General features: G+C 44.6%; 2 protein-coding genes across 2 annotated transcripts; both read right to left on the bottom strand.

Moving 5' to 3' along the window:
- Window positions 1-2301: 2301 nt before the first annotated feature.
- On the bottom strand, window positions 2302-4597 carry LOC118620327 (disintegrin and metalloproteinase domain-containing protein 20-like; the record flags this gene model as incomplete). Its single annotated transcript, XM_036247407.1, is given in 2 exon segments — window positions 2302-4570; window positions 4572-4597. Coding segments are annotated over 2 exon segments (2295 nt in total), but the record flags the coding sequence as incomplete, so codon positions are not given.
- A 10248-nt stretch (window positions 4598-14845) lies between these two features.
- LOC118619858 (disintegrin and metalloproteinase domain-containing protein 20-like) lies at window positions 14846-17014 on the bottom strand (the record flags this gene model as incomplete). The annotated part of the gene is made up of 1 exon (XM_036246658.1): window positions 14846-17014. A coding segment is annotated over exon 1 (2154 nt), but the record flags the coding sequence as incomplete, so codon positions are not given.
- Between the last annotated feature and the right edge of the window lie 2722 nt (window positions 17015-19736).

Raw genomic sequence — 19736 nt, 5'->3', positions numbered from 1 at the left:
CACGGAATCCAAAATGCCCCACGAAGGAGCCCATGTTAATAAATAAAATCCTGATCCAAGGGCCCCTCACAGTGGGTCCAATAGGTCCACGAACCCACTCTCTGGTAATTTCCCTGGCTCCTGAGTAAATAAACTCAGATGATGATGGGACCCTCATAAAGGTTCTTTGACCTGTGAAGTAAGACTTATGGTAGCCAAGACCAAGTGAGAAGCCCTAAATATTTCCTCCATACCCGCCTATCTCCATATAAATTAGAAACACTAACCTATCATGAGTGAAACAGCAGAGATTAATGCCACCACTTAAAGGTTGCAGGGTGGTGATCCACGCCCTCTTCCCATTTGATTCCACAGTATTTATGCAGTAAAGATCAAATGTGAGTGACGGTGAATTACCATAAACGTACACAAGTAGAAGCGCCAATCATGGAGACACTAACTTCACTAGAAGAGACCATCAAGAAAACATAACAAGCCTAACTCTACAGGAACACGGGTGCATAGAAAATTGATCAAGAACAGAATTAAGAAAACACAAATTGTCAGTAGCAGGAAGGAAGGAATGTGGAGACAAAATTTGAGTTTGTGTAAATATAAAAAGTAAAATTAAAAGATATCATGAACACTTCATGCCAATGAATTTGAAAAAATAAGAAAAGAGGAAAAATGCCTTGAAAAACATAATTCACCAAAATTGGCACAAGAATTAAAAAGCTGAATGGTTCTAACTCTTAAAAGGATTGAATCTGAAATCATAGAGTCACAAAGGATTTCAACAGTTAATTCTTCCAAATCTTTTTGAGAAAACAAAGTACTGAGGCCTTAGCCTCATTAAACTTTATTTATAACTTCCAGGAAACAATCATACGAAACAGGCAGTGTAGGCGAGGTCCAGAACCACCAACACCTACATTTCATATATGACTGAGGTGTGAAGGCCCTATCATTGCAACCCCAAACAAGAAAAATCTGAAAGGAACTATTTGGTCCATAGTGCTCATCCAAATTGGCCAAGGCTTTTTCAGGTCTACAAAATAATTCAGTCTCTCTGTCTGCAAAACTGGCTTCATCACAGAACATTTTTTCCTTTCCAGGTGTTCATCCCTAATAAACACCTTGCACTCTAAACTCCTTTTGTGTCTGCTTCTGGAGAACTCAAACGATCACGATGAAGTGATTATGAAAGTACCTAACAGTCCTAGGACCAGGGGAAAAAAGAAAGGAAGTTGAGCTTCTTAGAGTACTGATGATTAAAGGAGATCCTCTGCAGAGCAGGGACCAAGACCCTTTAAGGGGAGCAAGTGAGCAACTAGTGCTCATGCTTCAGGAACTCAGAGGAGGATCACCCTGCTCACCTCAGAGCTGCAACTCAGATCTCTGAGGGTGTCAGTGGCCAACCGGTGCTGGTACTTCTAAGGAAGAATGAGGATAGTGCTAAGAAAGCCAGCGAAACTGGAATCCCAAACCAAACATGTCTACCGGAGTGAATGGTCCCAGCCAAAATGACACTAAGTGTAACTTTCAGCACACAGAAAAGTGAGCTCCCTTTGCCCCTCTTCCTTCATTCCAGGCTACTTCTACTGCCCCTGCTAAAAAGGGGAGAGCTGGCAAAACAAAAATGGGATATAAAGTGGCACATCCCAGACATTACATCTTACAGTACAAAGGCGGGAGAAGGTTTAGATTTGATAGACAACAGCTTCAAAATGTGTCTTTGTTGTTTCTTGGCTCAGGGTACATAAAGAGAACTTCCACGGAGCATCTGGAATCTTGCTTCCCAGCATGTTGTCAATTTGGATGAAATAAATTCTTTTTTAAAAAAATGTTTGTATTGATTTTAGGGGGACACACACACACACACACACAGAGAAACATCAATGTGAGAGAGAAACATTGATCAGCTGATTCTTGCACGTCCCCCCCACCCCCCCCCACCCCCCTTACTGGAGATACATCCTGGAACCCGGGCATGTGTCTGACCAGGAATCAAACTGGCAACCTTTCAGTGCATGGGCTGATGCTCAACCAACTGAGCCACACCAGGCAGGATTCAAATAAATTCTTACAATACTTCTGTTAAAATGAAAAGGATATATTCCAGAAAAAAAAATGAACTTTTAATATTGCTTGAAACACTGAACGGGAAGTAAGAACATTATTCGTACATGAGAGATCCTTACATTTTTCTTTAAACAGTAGACATCTTTCTCTACTATTAAAAAACTAGGAGCCTTAGTGTTCCCCTTCTTCCTCCATCGTCTCTTCTTTCTCCGTGGACTTTTCTTCCTCCTTTATCTCTTCTTCCTTTTTTCTTTTACATTTCTTACAAAGCATAAGGAAGTGATATAAAAATAAAGCAATCAAAGGAATAAGGCACAGTAATGACAGGTAAGCCAACTTTGCTTGTGGTTCTTGATTCTTAGGAGGTGGGCCGCTATCTTTACTACCTCCGTTGCCCTTGTGCTTACAGTAGGGAGGTGCCCACCCATTGTTGCAGTGGCAATGCTGTTTATTGTTGCAGACCCCCTTCATGTGGCAGGTCTCAGACTGACAGTCTTGTGGTGGATGAACCATAATGACACACTTCTGGTGGATGCACATCTTTTCTGGACCACACACTGTGCCCTCTTTGACTTGACCAATATCGGGTATGGACATCCCTAAATGATAATCAGTGCCCCAGCAAGTGGTGTCATTGAACTGATGCTGAAGTATTGTAGTATGATCTATCAGATTAGGAATAACTGACACATTCTCACACTGAACTCTCCCACAAAAGATATCTGAGGTATTACATTTGAGATATGCCGTACCATTTAGACCACAGTTGCCAAAACGGTCTCCCTGGGAGTTGATCTCTTTATAGCAATTCTGAGATGCACTCTTTGCACCTTCACCAAAAATCTCCCTGCACTGCTTGTCATGGTTATTATTACATCGCTTTTGATAGCAGTAGGCATTGTCACCACAGGGATTCCCATCCTGCACATAAACATCTTCTGGGCACTGATGCGATATCCCATTGCACCACTCGGGAAGGTCACATTCATTGATGTGTTTTCTGCACAAAGTCCCTGATGGCATGAACTTGCAGTCTTTGCAACAGAGCCCAAAAGCACAAGCAGCACCAGTCCTCAGAGTGCAGTTCAACAGACAACAGGGATCTTGTTCACACTGCTTAATAGATCCACAGTCACAATCCTCTCCTTCTTCAACAACTAGATTCCCACAATACTGTAACCTAAAAAGATTCTCTGGATGGGGAGGAAGGTACATACATGAACCATTGCTGATAATACAGTCCCAATACTGGGCGTAGCTGCAGTTGCTGAATTTAGTTGTCGGATATTTAGAGGAACCCATTATGCACCACTTGTAACCACATTCACACCAATCACTGTCGTGCAGCATACCCAAATTATGACCAAGCTCATGGGACACTGTAAGTGCAATGGAATACATACTGTTGCCTTCAAAAACGTCAACTCCACAATTAAAAAGACGCTGGCATACCCCTCCCACATAGGCAACACCAACCTTACTTGCAAACAATTTTTTTATGAAAAGATGGGCATCGTCATGTTTTACTCGGGCATCAAGTTGGCTAAACTTCCATAAAGCAAAGTCTTCCAGAAGGTGATATATATCATCAGTGAGAACTGGGTTTCCTTTATTCCAGACCTCAACCGCGGTCAAAATTACATTAACCTTTAAAGGACGATAGATGATACCTACTATATTGACAACATCAAGTACTTCATGCTGCACTGTTGACACATTACTTTTAGAGTAAAGGTATCGAAAGTGGTCCACGACCACTACCAGCTCAAGAAATCGCAAGTGAGTCCACCAGCCCACATAAGAACTTTGCATCAGAGTGGCCTTATACAACCCTCGCAACTCCAACTGGTGTGCTATTTTCTCTTCTGTTAAGCCACATCTCGTAGGTGGGAACTGTATATCATCACCATCTAGCTTATATACTAGGTGTTCAAATGTGTCAGAAAACCTAATGGGCTCGATTTCGTAAGCAAGGTCATTTATCTGCAGCATTCCTCGAAAGCCTCCAGAACAAGTACTGAGGGCAACCAGGGACTCGTGGGCCCCCTGCACATAACCATGATAGTAGCAGTCATCCGGAACAAAAGGCTGATCCTCCTGGAGGGCATGCTGGTCAGTGTAGGTGAACACCGGTAGGTGTCTGGAAACAAAGAGCTTCTTGACCCTCATGTGGACAGTGTGTCTCTGGCCCCCAAATCGCAGGCTGTAGGAGAGCCAGCCTGGAGCCTTAGCATCTCTGCCTCTGCTGGTCACCTTCAAGGGGATCACGACTTCTTGGGAGGAGAAGCGCTGGGAGGGCCTGGCATGAGAGTGGCCACAACTGGACAGAGGCACCCCAAACCACAGCACCAGGAGAGTGACCTTGATGTACACCAGGGCCTCACCCACTGCCATTATGGAGCTTTTATTTTGGATCCATCTATCCAGAGCAGAGGAGGGCAGGGCATGAGGCACTGCTGGTACAGTTCCTCCCTCTGAGCTGTTCTCTGTGCAGGGCTGACCTTTACAGATCCGTGTCTTGGTACAGTTGAACCATCAGAGCTGCAGTGCTGAAAGTTGAACACAGAAAGAGGTAAAGTGGGGTACGTGGGACAGGGAGGGTGGGAAAGAGAGAAAGTGAGGTAAAAGTGATTCTTCAACTGGAACAAGGCTCGAATCAATAAAATACCTGAGATTGCTTATATATATATATGGAGAGGGAGCGTTAAAAGGGTAGGTTTCCAGGAAAAGAGATGAAGAAGACACATCATAGGTGGATTTTAATGGAACCTGGATGGTAGATCCATAAATATTAAAAAAAACTAACTAACATCTGACTCCCAAATTTTTCCTCCACCCCTAATCTACTGATACACTACTGTCTTCAACAAGTATGTGGCCAACCCATCCCAAACGCACCATTGCTGGTCCCTTTATTCAGACAGTTTGTTCCATCTCCCATTTTCCTTCACAGACATCTTATCCACCCCTCATTCTGTTTGCAGTTAGTAATCAAAGAAAGCGCCACTCAGGGGACTCATTAGTTTTGAGACCCTGCTCTAATGAAGACAACTTCTTATATTATAATGCATTGTTATCTGCCAAAAAGACTGGAGGAATGTCCACGAGACAGCCATACTGACGGAGTTACAGGGAGTGGCGCTGCTATTTTGGGGCAAGGCAAACAGCCCAATTGCCTCTAATCACAACATGGAAGCAGCTGCCTTCTTTCTACCCAGCCTACGGCATCATGTTCTCAATCATGAGAGACTCGTCTTGGTTACATAAACAGAGATTACATTCTATATTTTACGTGGCTGGTAAGGAGTTAGCTGAATTCTCTAGGGAAAGCAGGACTGAGGAGTTTACACCTAGGATCAGTTTGTGAAAATGTTCAAAAGACCACAATTTGAGTGGACTTACATCACTCTTGTTGCAAATATAAATTTTAGGTCAGGCAAAACCTAATTTTTCTCATTCACTGAGTTTCAGTTGAAAGCATCGATAATTTGCTTACATAAACGCAAAAGTTAAAATAAACCAGGAGAGCCCGGCTCGAGTGACTCAGTGGTTGAGCATCAACCCATGCACCAAGAGGTTGCCGGTTTGATTCCCAGTCAGGACACCTGCCCAGGTTAGGGGCCCGATACCCAGTGTGGGGCATGTGGGAGTCGGCCAGTTGAAGTTCTCTGACATCGATGTCTACCTCTCTCCCTTTCCCTTCCTCTCCCTCTAAAATCAATAAAGAAAAATTATTGAATAAACAAAATAACCAGTCACTTGGAGAAAATAAAAACGATGGCAGCAGGCAGATCAGAGCAAGGGTGAGTGTGGCAGAGTGTGAGAGAGAGCGTGTGTGTGGACGTGACTGTGGACGAGCAACCTTGGAGCAGGGCAGAAACATGGGGCAGAGGGTTCCGGTGCTGTGGACAGGGAGCAGCAGGCTATCCTGTAAGCTGCTTGTCAGGGTGCTTTTCCCTGCACAGCTGGAAGGCCCCACCATTTTGGAAGACCCGCTGGTCTTCCCTGGGAGGAGGCAGCAGGGAGCGGCTAGGGCCCAGGAACCTGAGTCCACCAGTGCACCTTGCACCATCGGACTAGTGGCCCCATTGGGTCAATGTGGACCACCACACAGTAGCGGAGCTGTCAAGGTACCTGCTGGCAGAAGCAGCAACTGGCGGGGAGCTGAGCACCATCCCCCACAGCAGCAGCACCAGCTTCGGAGCAGAGTAACACTCTCAAGAGCAGCAGCCTGATCGGAACTGAACACCACCCCCAGTAGCAGTAGCACCAGTTGGGAGCCCAGCACCTTCCTCCACAGCAGCAGTGACTGGGCAGCAGTGGAGACCCACTCCCAAGAGCAGCTGAGGCTCGGGAGCCCAGACACACCCCCAGCAGCAGAGGCTCGGGAGTGGACAGCCATCCCCAGGCAACAGCAGGGCAGCTTGGCAGCTGAGACCCAGCCCAAGCAGCAGCAAGGCTCCAGCAGTCAAGACCTGCCCCTGACAACTGCAGCAGTGGATCTGGAGTGGAGCCCCTCCCCCAGCAGCACCAAAGTCCCAGGAGCTGAGCATCCTCAGCCCTTAACAGCAGCAGAGGACTGGGAGCTGAGAGCACCCCCTGGCAACAGCAGCAGCAGTAGCCACGCAAACTGGGAACCGACACTCGCCCCCAGCAGCATCAGCAGCGACGGATCAGGAGCTGAGCCCCATCGGGAAGCAGCGCACCCCAGCAGCGCACCAGCTGGATCCACGCACCCCAGCAGGACCTACCACGACTGACCAATACCAGCCGCCATTTGTCAATCCTCCAGAACCCACAGCAGGCAAGAGGTGCCATGCAGCAAAACAGTCTGGGAGGCACAGCAGCCTTATTTGATACACACCAACCTGCCCACACATCCCAACATTCCTCACCGGGCCTGGCACCACCAGACTGCCAAAATGGTGAGACAAAGAAACAACACCCAGATGAAAGAAAAGGAGGAGTCACCAGAAAAGGAACTACATGAAATGGAAGCAAGTAGTTTGTCAGATAAGGAATTCAAAGCAATGGTTTTAAGGGTGCTCAAACAATTTAGTGAGAACCCACAGCAACTTAATGAAGAAATAATGACAGAAAACTTCCCTAATCTGGCGAAGGAACAAGTCACACAAGTCCAGGAAGCACAGAGAGTCCCAAGCAAGAAGAACCCCCAAATACCCACAGCTATTATTAGACACATCATAATAAAAATGGCCAACATGAAAGACAAAGAAAGAATCTTAAAGGAAGCCAGAGAGAGGCAGAAAGTTACCTACAAGGGAGCTCCCATTAGACTGTCAGCTGATTTCTCAATAGAAACACAGCAGGCCAGAAGGGAGTGGCATGCAGTATACAAAGTAATGAAAGGCAAGGGTCTGAACCCAAGGCTTCTCTATCCAGCAAGGCTATCATTCAAAACTGAAGGTGAAATAAAGAGCGTCACAGACAAAAAAATATGCTGAGAGGCAAATGGAAATGGAAAAAAAGCTGGTGTAGCAATACTCATATCTGATAAGATAGACTTCAAAACGAGGGCCATAATAAGAGACAACGAAGGTCACTACATAATATTAAAGGAATCAATCCAACAAAAAATACAACTCTGGTAAACATATATGCACTGAATATAGGAGCACCAAATTATATTTAAAAACTTCTGGAGGACTTCAAGGGAGAGATCAATAGCAATACAGTCAGAGTGGGTGACTTTGACACCCTACCGACACCACTGGATAGATCTTCTAGATAAAAAATTAACAAGGAAACAGAGTCCCTCAAATGATGAAGTAGATCAGTTGGACTTACTTGATATTTACAGAATATTTCACCACAAAGATGCAGAATATACATTCTTCTCAAGTGCACACGCAACATTCACAACGATAGAGCACATGTTAGGACACAAGGTAAGTCTCTACAAATTCAAGAAGACTGAAATCATATCAAGCATCTTCTCAGATCACAAGGGCATGAAACTAGAAATCAATTACAATGAAAACACCCAAAAGCATTCAAACACATGGAGGCTAAATAGCATGTTATTAAACAGTAAATGGGTTACCGAGGAGATCAAGGAAGAAATCAGAATCTCCTGGAAAGTATTGAAAATGTATACACAACAATCAAAATCTATGGGACACAGCAAAAGCAGTTCTGAGAGGGAAGTTCATAGCAATACAGGCCTACCTCAAGAAAGAAGAAAATTTTCTAATAAAGTATCTAACCCAACAACTTCAAGAGTTAGAAAGAGAACAAAAAGAAAAACCCAGAGTTAGTAGAAGGAAGGAAATAATAAAAATCAAAGCAGACATAAATGACATAGAGGCAAAAATATCAATGAAACCAAGAGCTGGTTGTTTGAAAAGATAAACAAGATTGATCACCCTTTAGCCAAAGTCACCCAGAAACAAAGAGAGAGAATCCAAATTAATAAAATCAGAAACAACACAGGTGAAGTAGCAAGGGACACCACAGAAATACAAAGGATTGTACGAAAATACTACAAACGATTCCATGCCAACAAATTTGACAACCTAGGTGAAATGGATAAATTCTTAGAATCATATACTATTCCAAAACTCAACTGGGATGAGTCAGAAAACCTAATCAGAATGATAACAATTAAGGAAATAGAAGAAGTAATCAATAAAATCCCAGCCAACCAAAGCCTTGGTCCGGACGGATACACGGGAATTTTACCAAACATTCAAAGAACTATCACCTATTTTCCTCAAACTATTCCAAAAAATTCTAGAGGAAGGAAGACTTCCAAGCTCCTTTATGAGTCCAGCATAATCCTAATCCCAAAAGGAGATAAAGACACTACCAAGAAAAAAAAATTACAGGCTAATATCCACGATGAACATAGATGCCAAAATCCTCAACAAAATCTTAGCAAATCAAATCCAGCAATGCATTTTAATAAATTATATACCGCGACAAAGTGGGATTTATCCCAGAGATTGAAGGCTCGACAATATTTGTGAGTCAATAAATGTGATACACCACATAAACAAAATGAAAGAAAAAAATCGTGATCATATCAACAGACGCTGAGAAAGCATTTGACAAAATCCAGCATCCATTGTTTTGTTTTTAATCCTCATCTGAGGATATTTTTTTCATTTATTTTCAGAGAGACTGGGAGGGAGAGATAGTGAGAGAGGAACATAGATGTGAGACACATCGATTGGTTGCCTCCTACACGACCACACGAGGGCTGGGGACCAAACTGCAACCAAGGAACGTGCTCTTGACTGGAATCAACACCACAACTCTGGTCCACAAGCCAAAGATCTAATCGCTGAGCCAAACCGTCCAAGGAAGAGCTTTTTTTTTGTTAAAAAAAAAAGTGAAATTTGATGACAGTCAAATTTATTCATGCAATATTCTCTTATATTTACTGGGTTTTATATTTTTATATTTATATATAAGTTTTAAAAATGTTTTTATTGATTTTTTTTTAGAGAGGCAGGAAGGGAGATAGAGACAGAAACATTGATGTAAGAGAGAAACATCGATCCACTGCTTCCTGCCACTGGGGACTGAGCCCACAAAACCTGGGCATGTGCCCTCAATGGGAATCAAACCGGACCTCTCAGTCAACAGGATGACGCTCAGTCCACTGAGCCACACCGGCCAGGCTATTTCTATATATTTTGTTAATTTTGTAGAATTAACCTCTTATTACAAACGTAGTCTTATCTACTATCTAATTTTGATTCCCCAAAAAGCAGATGCTACGACCAGGATTTAGGTGGGGTTAGTTTATTTGGAAGTACTAACAAGAGTATATTAACGAGCAAGTTTTTCCACTGTGGGCTACTGGGGCAATCCTCCACGGAATCATGTGAAATACACCTCGGAGCATTCCTCCATGGTGCAGGAGAAAGCTGTCAGGAACAGAAGTGAGATACAACACTTAAAGTAGGAAACTGTCAGAGATGGGCATTGTCTACTGCAGCTGCCAGTGAACTCTGGTGGGACAAGGGGATGTAGGGTGGGCCCTCAGCATCTGCTGTATCTCGGTTCCCTAGCAAACAGAGGCTAAGGCAAAAATTAAATGCAAATCTATCTTCTGTTGTACTGGTGACAATTCCTATATACACTAATGCCTCTGTACTTTATAGGAGTGTGCTTGGCCCATTCAGGAGTAGGCTGGGAGCAAGAGGAAGTTAATACATCTGGAAGCAACTGTTAACCAATGAGAGTTGTTTTATAAATACATCTCACAGCTCCTCCAATCCTCATGGGATAATTGTGAGGGTTTGACAGTGTCTCTCAGACAGACCACAGTAGAATTGTGTCCTGGTTGCTCACATGGACTCTCGCCCATTAATGTATGCTTGAATTGCTTTTAACCCTTTCCTGTCTCAGTTTCCCACTCCTTCAACATGCACTCACCATACGGTCACGGAGCTGTATCCCAAATAAACTGCTCACATTCAGATACTTATCTCAGGGCCTCAGGGTCAAGGACAGTTGGTACCATAAGGGTTCCTTAAAAGGCAGATCCATAGGATGTGAGATTCTAGCACTGGATCGGGGAATTGTCAGAGGCCATTAGGACTCATACTTACAGTCAGTGGATTTATGACAGCTGGTGTGCTGAACACCAGAAACTAAGACTCTCACCTGTGATGTGTGAAGATGAGGTACAGGTGAAAGTAGTACCCTGGCTATACAATAACTCTCATGTTTGAATTAGAAATATGAGAATTGTGAAGTTTGTTAACTGGTGAAGTCCTGAATAAAGAAAATGACAGGCTCAGATCAAATAACTTGGGCATGGTGTGAAAGTCCTAGGACCTCTATGACAATGTTTGAAGAGAATCTCATTCTACAGACTGTTGAAAAGAATACCCAAGATTTGTCATAAAAATGCAGATTTATAAAGGTTACTGAATTTAGAGCTCTGGTATGTTTCCTATGTAAAATTCAGAGGTCCTATTAAGGAAGAAATGCTATCCTGGGATTTAGATGAGGACACTTGAGTGGATGCATTTGAAAACTTGAATCCTGAGATTCTCATGAACACCCGGGCCAGCAGAACTCACTCCTTACCCTTTGCTGGAAGAGAGCAGCCTCACATTGCTTGGAGACCATGTTTCACCAAAGATTACGCTTATCTTCCTAAAGATCTGTTCTTAACTTTCCCTCATTGCATCTAGACCAGTAACTAGGGTCATTACAGTTCTTAGTGTAAGAGGAAGTAGATCACTGGTCAAGAGAGCTTTGGGAGCTGGCTAGTACATGCCATCGGGAGCCAGGAATATATAGGAACAGATCTCGATGATACTGTTTTAGGAGAAACACAATATAAGATTGTACAAGGGAAAGCTTTTAAATAAGGGGGTGCTCAGGATTTAACGTTCTTGCAAAGATACCCAGAACTGATCCTAATACGCTGCTGGGATTACGGCATCTTTGAGGCTTTGAAACATTGGTGGACAATAACGGAGACGGAGATGCTAGAACTACTTTGGCAGAGAAGTGAATTTGGGGGTCAGATTGTTCAGGGGAAAAGGTGTGTGAGAATGGATTTCTTATAAAGGGCCAGAGACACCACCACTGACCCCATTTCTCTGGAGGTCCTAGAGCAGCGGTTCTCAACCTTCCTAATGCCGTACCCCTTTTAATACAGTTCCTCATGTTGTGGTGACCCCCAACCAGAAAGTTATTTTCGTTGCTACTCCATAACTGTAATTTTGCTACTGTTATGAATTGCCATCGGAAATGTGTGTTTTCCAATGGTCTTAGGCGACCCCTGTGAAAGGGTCGTTCGACCCCCAGAGGGGTCGCGACCCATAGGTTGAGAACCACTGTCCGAGAGGACTATCTTCACTCAAGCAGTAAGAAATGCACGTATCAGTCAGAGGAAAACAGCACTGGGACCTCAACAGCAGCTGTCTCTGTAGGCCCAGGTTGATGACAGGACGGGGTGCTATAGAACTGGGCTCCCTAGTGTCAGTGAAGGTGATAAGATTCCAGAATAGTAGAAAAAAGGTGTTAGTCTCTAACTATTAGAAACAAAGTGATTATAATCACTGCAATGGGCAATAAGACTAGAATGACAAACTCTGGGCCCTGTGCTAAGCATATCTTGTCTAATAGCTTTTGGCTCCCCTAGGGATGATATAGGAGGGCAGGCAATGAGGGCATTTATTGAACTATTCAACCAGCAAAGATCAAAAGTTGGTGGTCAGCATACTAATGCCAGCCTTCTGCAATGGGCATCTCTTGTCCATTTTTCAAATCCTGAGTCAGATCAGTCATTGACCCATTGCCAATTGAAGGAAAAACCAGGTACCTTGCAGGAAGCACCCTGCAATGTCACCACAAATAAATGCAATATATATCCTATACCTTGTTTCCCAAAGGGACTTGTTCCCCAAATGGATATACATGTACCCGAGTAACTACACAATGGGGAAAGGGAATACTCAGATATTTTGAAGACTATCAGATGCAAGGTCTGACCTGACATGGATACCACGGAATCCAAAATGCCCCACGAAGGAGCCCATGTTAATAAATAAAATCCTGATCCAAGGGCCCCTCACAGTGGGTCCAATAGGTCCACGAACCCACTCTCTGGTAATTTCCCTGGCTCCTGAGTAAATAAACTCAGATGATGATGGGACCCTCATAAAGGTTCTTTGACCTGTGAAGTAAGACTTATGGTAGCCAAGACCAAGTGAGAAGCCCTAAATATTTCCTCCATACCCGCCTATCTCCATATAAATTAGAAACACTAACCTATCATGAGTGAAACAGCAGAGATTAATGCCACCACTTAAAGGTTGCAGGGTGGTGATCCACGCCCTCTTCCCATTTGATTCCACAGTATTTATGCAGCAAAGATCAAATGTGAGTGACGGTGAATTACCATAAACGTACACAAGTAGAAGCGCCAATCATGGAGACACTAACTTCACTAGAAGAGACCATCAAGGAAACATAACAAGCCTAACTCTACAGGAACACGGGTGCATAGAAAATTGATCAAGAACAGAATTAAGAAAACACAAATTGTCAGTAGCAGGAAGGAAGGAAGGAATGTGGAGACAAAATTTGAGTTTGTATAAATATAAAAAGTAAAATTAAAAGATATCATGAACACTTCACGCCAATGAATTTGAAAAAATAAGAAAAGAGGAAAAATGCCTTGAAAAACATAATTCACCAAAATTGGCACAAGAATTAAAAAGCTGAATGGTTCTAACTCTTAAAAGGATTGAATCTGAAATCAGAGTCACAAAGGATTTCAACAGTTAATTCTTCCAAATCTTTTTGAGAAAACAAAGTACTGAGGCCTTAGCCTCATTAAACTTTATTTATAACTTCCAGGAAACAATCATACGAAACAGGCAGTGTAGGCGAGGTCCAGAACCACCAACACCTACATTTCATATATGACTGAGGTGTGAAGGCCCTATCATTGCAACCCCAAACAAGAAAAATCTGAAAGGAACTATTTGGTTCATAGTGCTCATCCAAATTGGCCAAGGCTTTTTCAGGTCTACAAAATAATTCAGTCTCTCTGTCTGCAAAACTGGCTTCATCACAGAACATTTTTTCCTTTCCAGGTGTTCATCCCTAATAAACACCTTGCACTCTAAACTCCTTTTGTGTCTGCTTCTGGAGAACTCAAACGATCACGATGAAGTGATTATGAAAGTACCTAACAGTCCTAGGACCAGGGGAAAAAAGAAAGGAAGTTGAGCTTCTTAGAGTACTGATGATTAAAGGAGATCCTCTGCAGAGCAGGGACCAAGACCCTTTAAGGGGAGCAAGTGAGCAACTAGTGCTCATGCTTCAGGAACTCAGAGGAGGATCACCCTGCTCACCTCAGAGCTGCAACTCAGATCTCTGAGGGTGTCAGTGGCCAACCGGTGCTGGTACTTCTAAGGAAGAATGAGGATAGTGCTAAGAAAGCCAGCGAAACTGGAATCCCAAACCAAACATGTCTACCGGAGTGAATGGTCCCAGCCAAAATGACACTAAGTGTAACTTTCAGCACACAGAAAAGTGAGCTCCCTTTGCCCCTCTTCCTTCATTCCAGGCTACTTCTACTGCCCCTGCTAAAAAGGGGAGAGCTGGCAAAACAAAAATGGGATATAAAGTGGCACATCCCAGACATTACATCTTACAGTACAAAGGCGGGAGAAGGTTTAGATTTGATAGACAACAGCTTCAAAATGTGTCTTTGTTGTTTCTTGGCTCAGGGTACATAAAGAGAACTTCCACGGAGCATCTGGAATCTTGCTTCCCAGCATGTTGTCAATTTGGATGAAATAAATTCTTTTTTAAAAAAATGTTTGTATTGATTTTAGGGGGACACACACACACACACACAAACATCAATGTGAGAGAGAAACATTGATCAGCTGATTCCTGCACGTCCCTCCACCCCCCTTACTGGAGATACATCCTGGAACCCGGGCATGTGCCCTGACCAGGAATCAAATTGGCAACCTTTCAGTGCATGGGCTGATGCTCAACCAACTGAGCCACACCAGGCAGGATTCAAATAAATTCTTACAATACTTCTGTTAAAATGAAAAGGATATATTCCAGAAAAAAAAAAATGAACTTTTAATATTGCTTGAAACACTGAACGGGAAGTAAGAACATTTTTCGTACATGAGAGATCCTTACATTTTTCTTTAAACAGTAGACATCTTTCTCTACTATTAAAAAACTAGGAGCCTTAGTGTTCCCCTTCTTCCTCCATCGTCTCTTCTTTCTCCGTGGTCTTTTCTTCCTCCTTTATCTCTTCTTCCTTTTTTCTTTTACATTTCTTACAAAGCATAAGGAAGTGATATAAAAATAAAGCAATCAAAGGAATAAGGCACAGTAATGACAGGTAAGCCAACTTTGCTTGTGGTTCTTGCTTCTTAGGAGGTGGGCCGCTATCTTTACTACCTCCGTTGCCCTTGTGCTTACAGTAGGGAGGTGCCCACCCATTGTTGCAGTGGCAATGCTGTTTATTGTTGCAGACCCCCTTCATGTGGCAGGTCTCAGACTGACAGTCTTGTGGTGGATGAACCATAATGACACACTTCTGGTGGATGCACATCTTTTCTGGACCACACACTGTGCCCTCTTTGACTTGACCAATATCGGGTATGGACATCCCTAAATGATAATCAGTGCCCCAGCAAGTGGTGTCATTGAACTGATGCTGAAGTATTGTAGTATGATCTATCAGATTAGGAATAACTGACACATTCTCACACTGAACTCTCCCACAAAAGATATCTGAGGTATTACATTTGAGATATGCCGTACCATTTAGACCACAGTTGCCAAAACGGTCTCCCTGGGAGTTGATCTCTTTATAGCAATTCTGAGATGCACTCTTTGCACCTTCACCAAAAATCTCCCTGCACTGCTTGTCATGGTTATTATTACATCGCTTTTGATAGCAGTAGGCATTGTCACCACAGGGATTCCCATCCTGCACATAAACATCTTCTGGGCACTGATACGATGTCCCATTGCACCACTCGGGAAGGTCACATTCATTGATGTGTTTTCTGCACAAAGTCCCTGATGGCATGAACTTGCAGTCTTTGCAACAGAGCCCAAAAGCACAAGCAGCACCAGTCCTCAGAGTGCAGTTCAACAGACAACAGGGATCTTGTTCACACTGCTTAATAGATCCACAGTCACAATCCTCTCCTTCTTCAACAACTAGATTCCCACAATACTGTAACCTAAAAAGATTCTCTGGATGGGGAGGAAGGTACATACATGAACCTTTACTGATAATACAGTCCCAATACTGGGCATAGCTGCAGTTGCTGAATTTAGTTGTTGGATACTTAGAGGCAAACATTACGCACCACCTGTGTCCACACTTACACCAGCGGGTGTCATGCAGCATACCCAAATTATGACCAAGCTCATGGGACACAGTGAGTGCAACAGAATACGTGCTGTTGCCTTCAAAAACGTCAACTCCACAATTAAAAAGACGCTGGCATACCCCTCCCGCATAGGCAACACCAGTCTTTATGCCAAATGATTTTTTTATGAAAAGATGGGCATCGTCGTGTTTCACTCGGGCATCAAGATGGATTAACTTCCATAAAGCAAAGTCTTCCAGAAGCTGATCTATGTCATCAGTGAGAACTGGGTTTCCTTTATTCCAGACCTCAACCGCGGTCAAAATTACATTAACCTTTAAAGGACGATAGATGATACCTACTATATTGACAACATCAAGTACTTCATGCTGCACTGTTGACACATTACTTTTAGAGTAAAGGTATCGAAAGTGGTCCACGACCACTACCAGCTCAAGAAATCGCAAGTGAGTCCACCAGCCCACATAAGAACTTTGCATCAGAGTGGCCTTATACAACCCTCGCAACTCCAACTGGTGTGCTATTTTCTCTTCTGTTAAGCCACATCTCGTAGGTGGGAACTGTATATCATCACCATCTAGCTTATATACTAGGTGTTCAAATGTGTCAGAAAACCTAATGGGCTCGATTTCATAAGCAAGGTCATTTATCTGCAGCATTCCTCGAAAGCCTCCAGAACAAGTACTGAGGGCAACCAGGGACTCGTGGGCCCCCTGCACATAACCATGATAGTAGCAGTCATCCGGAACAAAAGGCTGATCCTCCTGGAGGGCATGCTGGTCAGTGTAGGTGAACACCGGTAGGTGTCTGGAAACAAAGAGCTTCTTGACCCTCATGTGGACAGTGTGTCTCTGGCCCCCAAATCGCAGGCTGTAGGAGAGCCAGCCTGGAGCCTTAGCATCTCTGCCTCTGCTGGTCACCTTCAAGGGGATCACGACTTCTTGGGAGGAGAAGCGCTGGGAGGGCCTGGCATGAGAGTGGCCACAACTGGACAGAGGCACCCCAAACCACAGCACCAGGAGAGTGACCTTGATGTACACCAGGGCCTCACCCACTGCCATTATGGAGCTTTTATTTTGGATCCATCTATCCAGAGCAGAGGAGGGCAGGGCATGTGGCACTGCTGGTACAGTTCCTCCCTCTGAGCTGTTCTCTGTGCAGGGCTGACCTTTACAGATCCGTGTCTTGGTACAGTTGAACCATCAGAGCTGCAGTGCTGAAAGTTGAACACAGAAAGAGGTAAAGTGGGGTACGTGGGACAGGGAGGGTGGGAAAGAGAGAAAGTGAGGTAAAAGTGATTCTTCAACTGGAACAAGGCTCGAATCAATAAAATACCTGAGATTGCTTATATATATATATGGAGAGGGAGCGTTAAAAGGGTAGGTTTCCAGGAAAAGAGATGAAGAAGACACATCATAGGTGGATTTTAATGGAACCTGGATGGTAGATCCATAAATATTAAAAAAAACTAACTAACATCTGACTCCCAAATTTTTCCTCCACCCCTAATCTACTGATACACTACTGTCTTCAACAAGTATGTGGCCAACCCATCCCAAACGCACCATTGCTGGTCCCTTTATTCAGACAGTTTGTTCCATCTCCCATTTTCCTTCACAGACATCTTATCCACCCCTCATTCTGTTTGCAGTTAGTAATCAAAGAAAGCGCCACTCAGGGGACTCATTAGTTTTGAGACCTTGCTCTAATGAAGACAACTTCTTATATTATAATGCATTGTTATCTGCCAAAAAGACTGGAGGAATGTCCACGAGACAGCCATACTGACGGAGTTACAGGGAGTGGCGCTGCTATTTTGGGGCAAGGCAAACAGCCCAATTGCCTCTAATCACAACATGGAGGCAGCTGCCTTCTTTCTACCCAGCCTACGGCATCATGTTCTCAATCATGAGAGACTCGTCTTGGTTACATAAACAGAGATTACATTCTATATTTTACGTGGCTGGTAAGGAGTTAGCTGAATTCTCTAGGGAAAGCAGGACTGAGGAGTTTACACCTAGGATCAGTTTGTGAAAATGTTCAAAAGACCACAATTTGAGTGGACTTACATCACTCTTGTTGCAAATATAAATTTTAGGTCAGGCAAAACCTAATTTTTCTCATTCACTGAGTTTCAGTTGAAAGCATCGATAATTTGCTTACATAAACGCAAAAGTTAAAATAAACCAGGAGAGCCCGGCTCGAGTGACTCAGTGGTTGAGCATCAACCCATGCACCAAGAGGTTGCCGGTTTGATTCCCAGTCAGGACACCTGCCCAGGTTAGGGGCCCGATACCCAGTGTGGGGCATGTGGGAGTCGGCCAGTTGAAGTTCTCTGACATCGATGTCTACCTCTCTCCCTTTCCCTTCCTCTCCCTCTAAAATCAATAAAGAAAAATTATTGAAAAAACAAAATAACCAATCACTTGGAGAAAATAAAAACGATGGCAGCAGGCAGATCAGAGCAACGGTGAATGTGTCAGAGTGTGAGAGAGAGCGTGTGTGTGGACGTGACTGTGGACGAGCAACCTTGGAGCAGGGCAGAAACATGGGGCAGAGGGTTCCGGTGCTGTGGACAGGGAGCAGCAGGCTATCCTGTAAGCTGCTTGTCAGGGTGCTTTTCCCTGCACAGCTGGAAGGCCCCACCATTTTGGAAGACCCGCTGGTCTTCCCTGGGAGGAGGCAGCAGGGAGCGGCTAGGGCCCAGGAACCTGAGTCCACCAGTGCACCTTGCACCATCGGACTAGTGGCTCCATTGGGTCAATGTGGACCACCACACAGTAGCGGAGCTGTCAAGGTACCTGCTGGCAGAAGCAGCAACTGGCGGGGAGCTGAGCACCATCCCCCACAGCAGCAGCACCAGCTTCGGAGCAGAGCAACACTCTCAAGAGCAGCAGCCTGATCGGAACTGAACACCACCCCCAGTAGCAGTAGCACCAGTTGGGAGCCCAGCACCTTCCTCCACAGCAGCAGTGACTGGGCAGCAGTGGAGACCCACCCCCAAGAGCAGCTGAGGCTCGGGAGCCCAGACACACCCCCAGCAGCAGAGGCTCGGGAGTGGACAGCCATCCCCAGGCAACAGCAGGGCAGCTTGGCAGCTGAGACCCAGCCCAAGCAGCAGCAAGGCTCCAGCAGTCAAGACCTGCCCCTGACAACTGCAGCAGTGGATCTGGAGTGGAGCCCCTCCCCCAGCAGCACCAAAGTCCCAGGAGCTGAGCATCCTCAGCCCTTAACAGCAGCAGAGGATTGGGAGCTGAGAGCACCCCCTGGCAACAGCAGCAGCAGTAGCCACGCAAACTGGGAACCGACACTCGCCCCCAGCAGCATCAGCAGCGACGGATCCGGAGCTGAACCCCATCGGGAAGCAGCGCACCCCAGCAGCGCACCAGCTGGATCCACGCACCCCAGCAGGACCTACCACGACTGACCAATACCAGCCGCCATTTGTCAATCCTCCAGAACCCACAGCAGGCAAGAGGTGCCATGCAGCAAAACAGTCTGGGAGGCACAGCAGCCTTATTTGATACACACCAACCTGCCCACACATCCCAACATTCCTCACTGGGCCTGGCACCACCAGACTGCCAAAATGGTGAGACAAAGAAACAACACCCAGATGAAAGAAAAGGAGGAGTCACCAGAAAAGGAACTACATGAAATGGAAGCAAGCAGTTTGTCAGATAAGGAATTCAAAGCAATGGTTTTAAGGGTGCTCAAACAATTTAGTGAGAACCCACAGCAACTTAATGAAGAAATAATGACAGAAAACTTCCCTAATCTGGCGAAGGAAAAAGTCAC

The sequence above is a fragment of the Molossus molossus genome, unplaced genomic scaffold (assembly GCF_014108415.1).
Source record: "Molossus molossus isolate mMolMol1 unplaced genomic scaffold, mMolMol1.p scaffold_m16_p_1, whole genome shotgun sequence".
NCBI lineage: Eukaryota > Metazoa > Chordata > Mammalia > Chiroptera > Molossidae > Molossus > Molossus molossus.
Note: the sequence above shows the minus strand (reverse complement) of the source record. Positions and strands in the feature narration are given on the sequence as shown.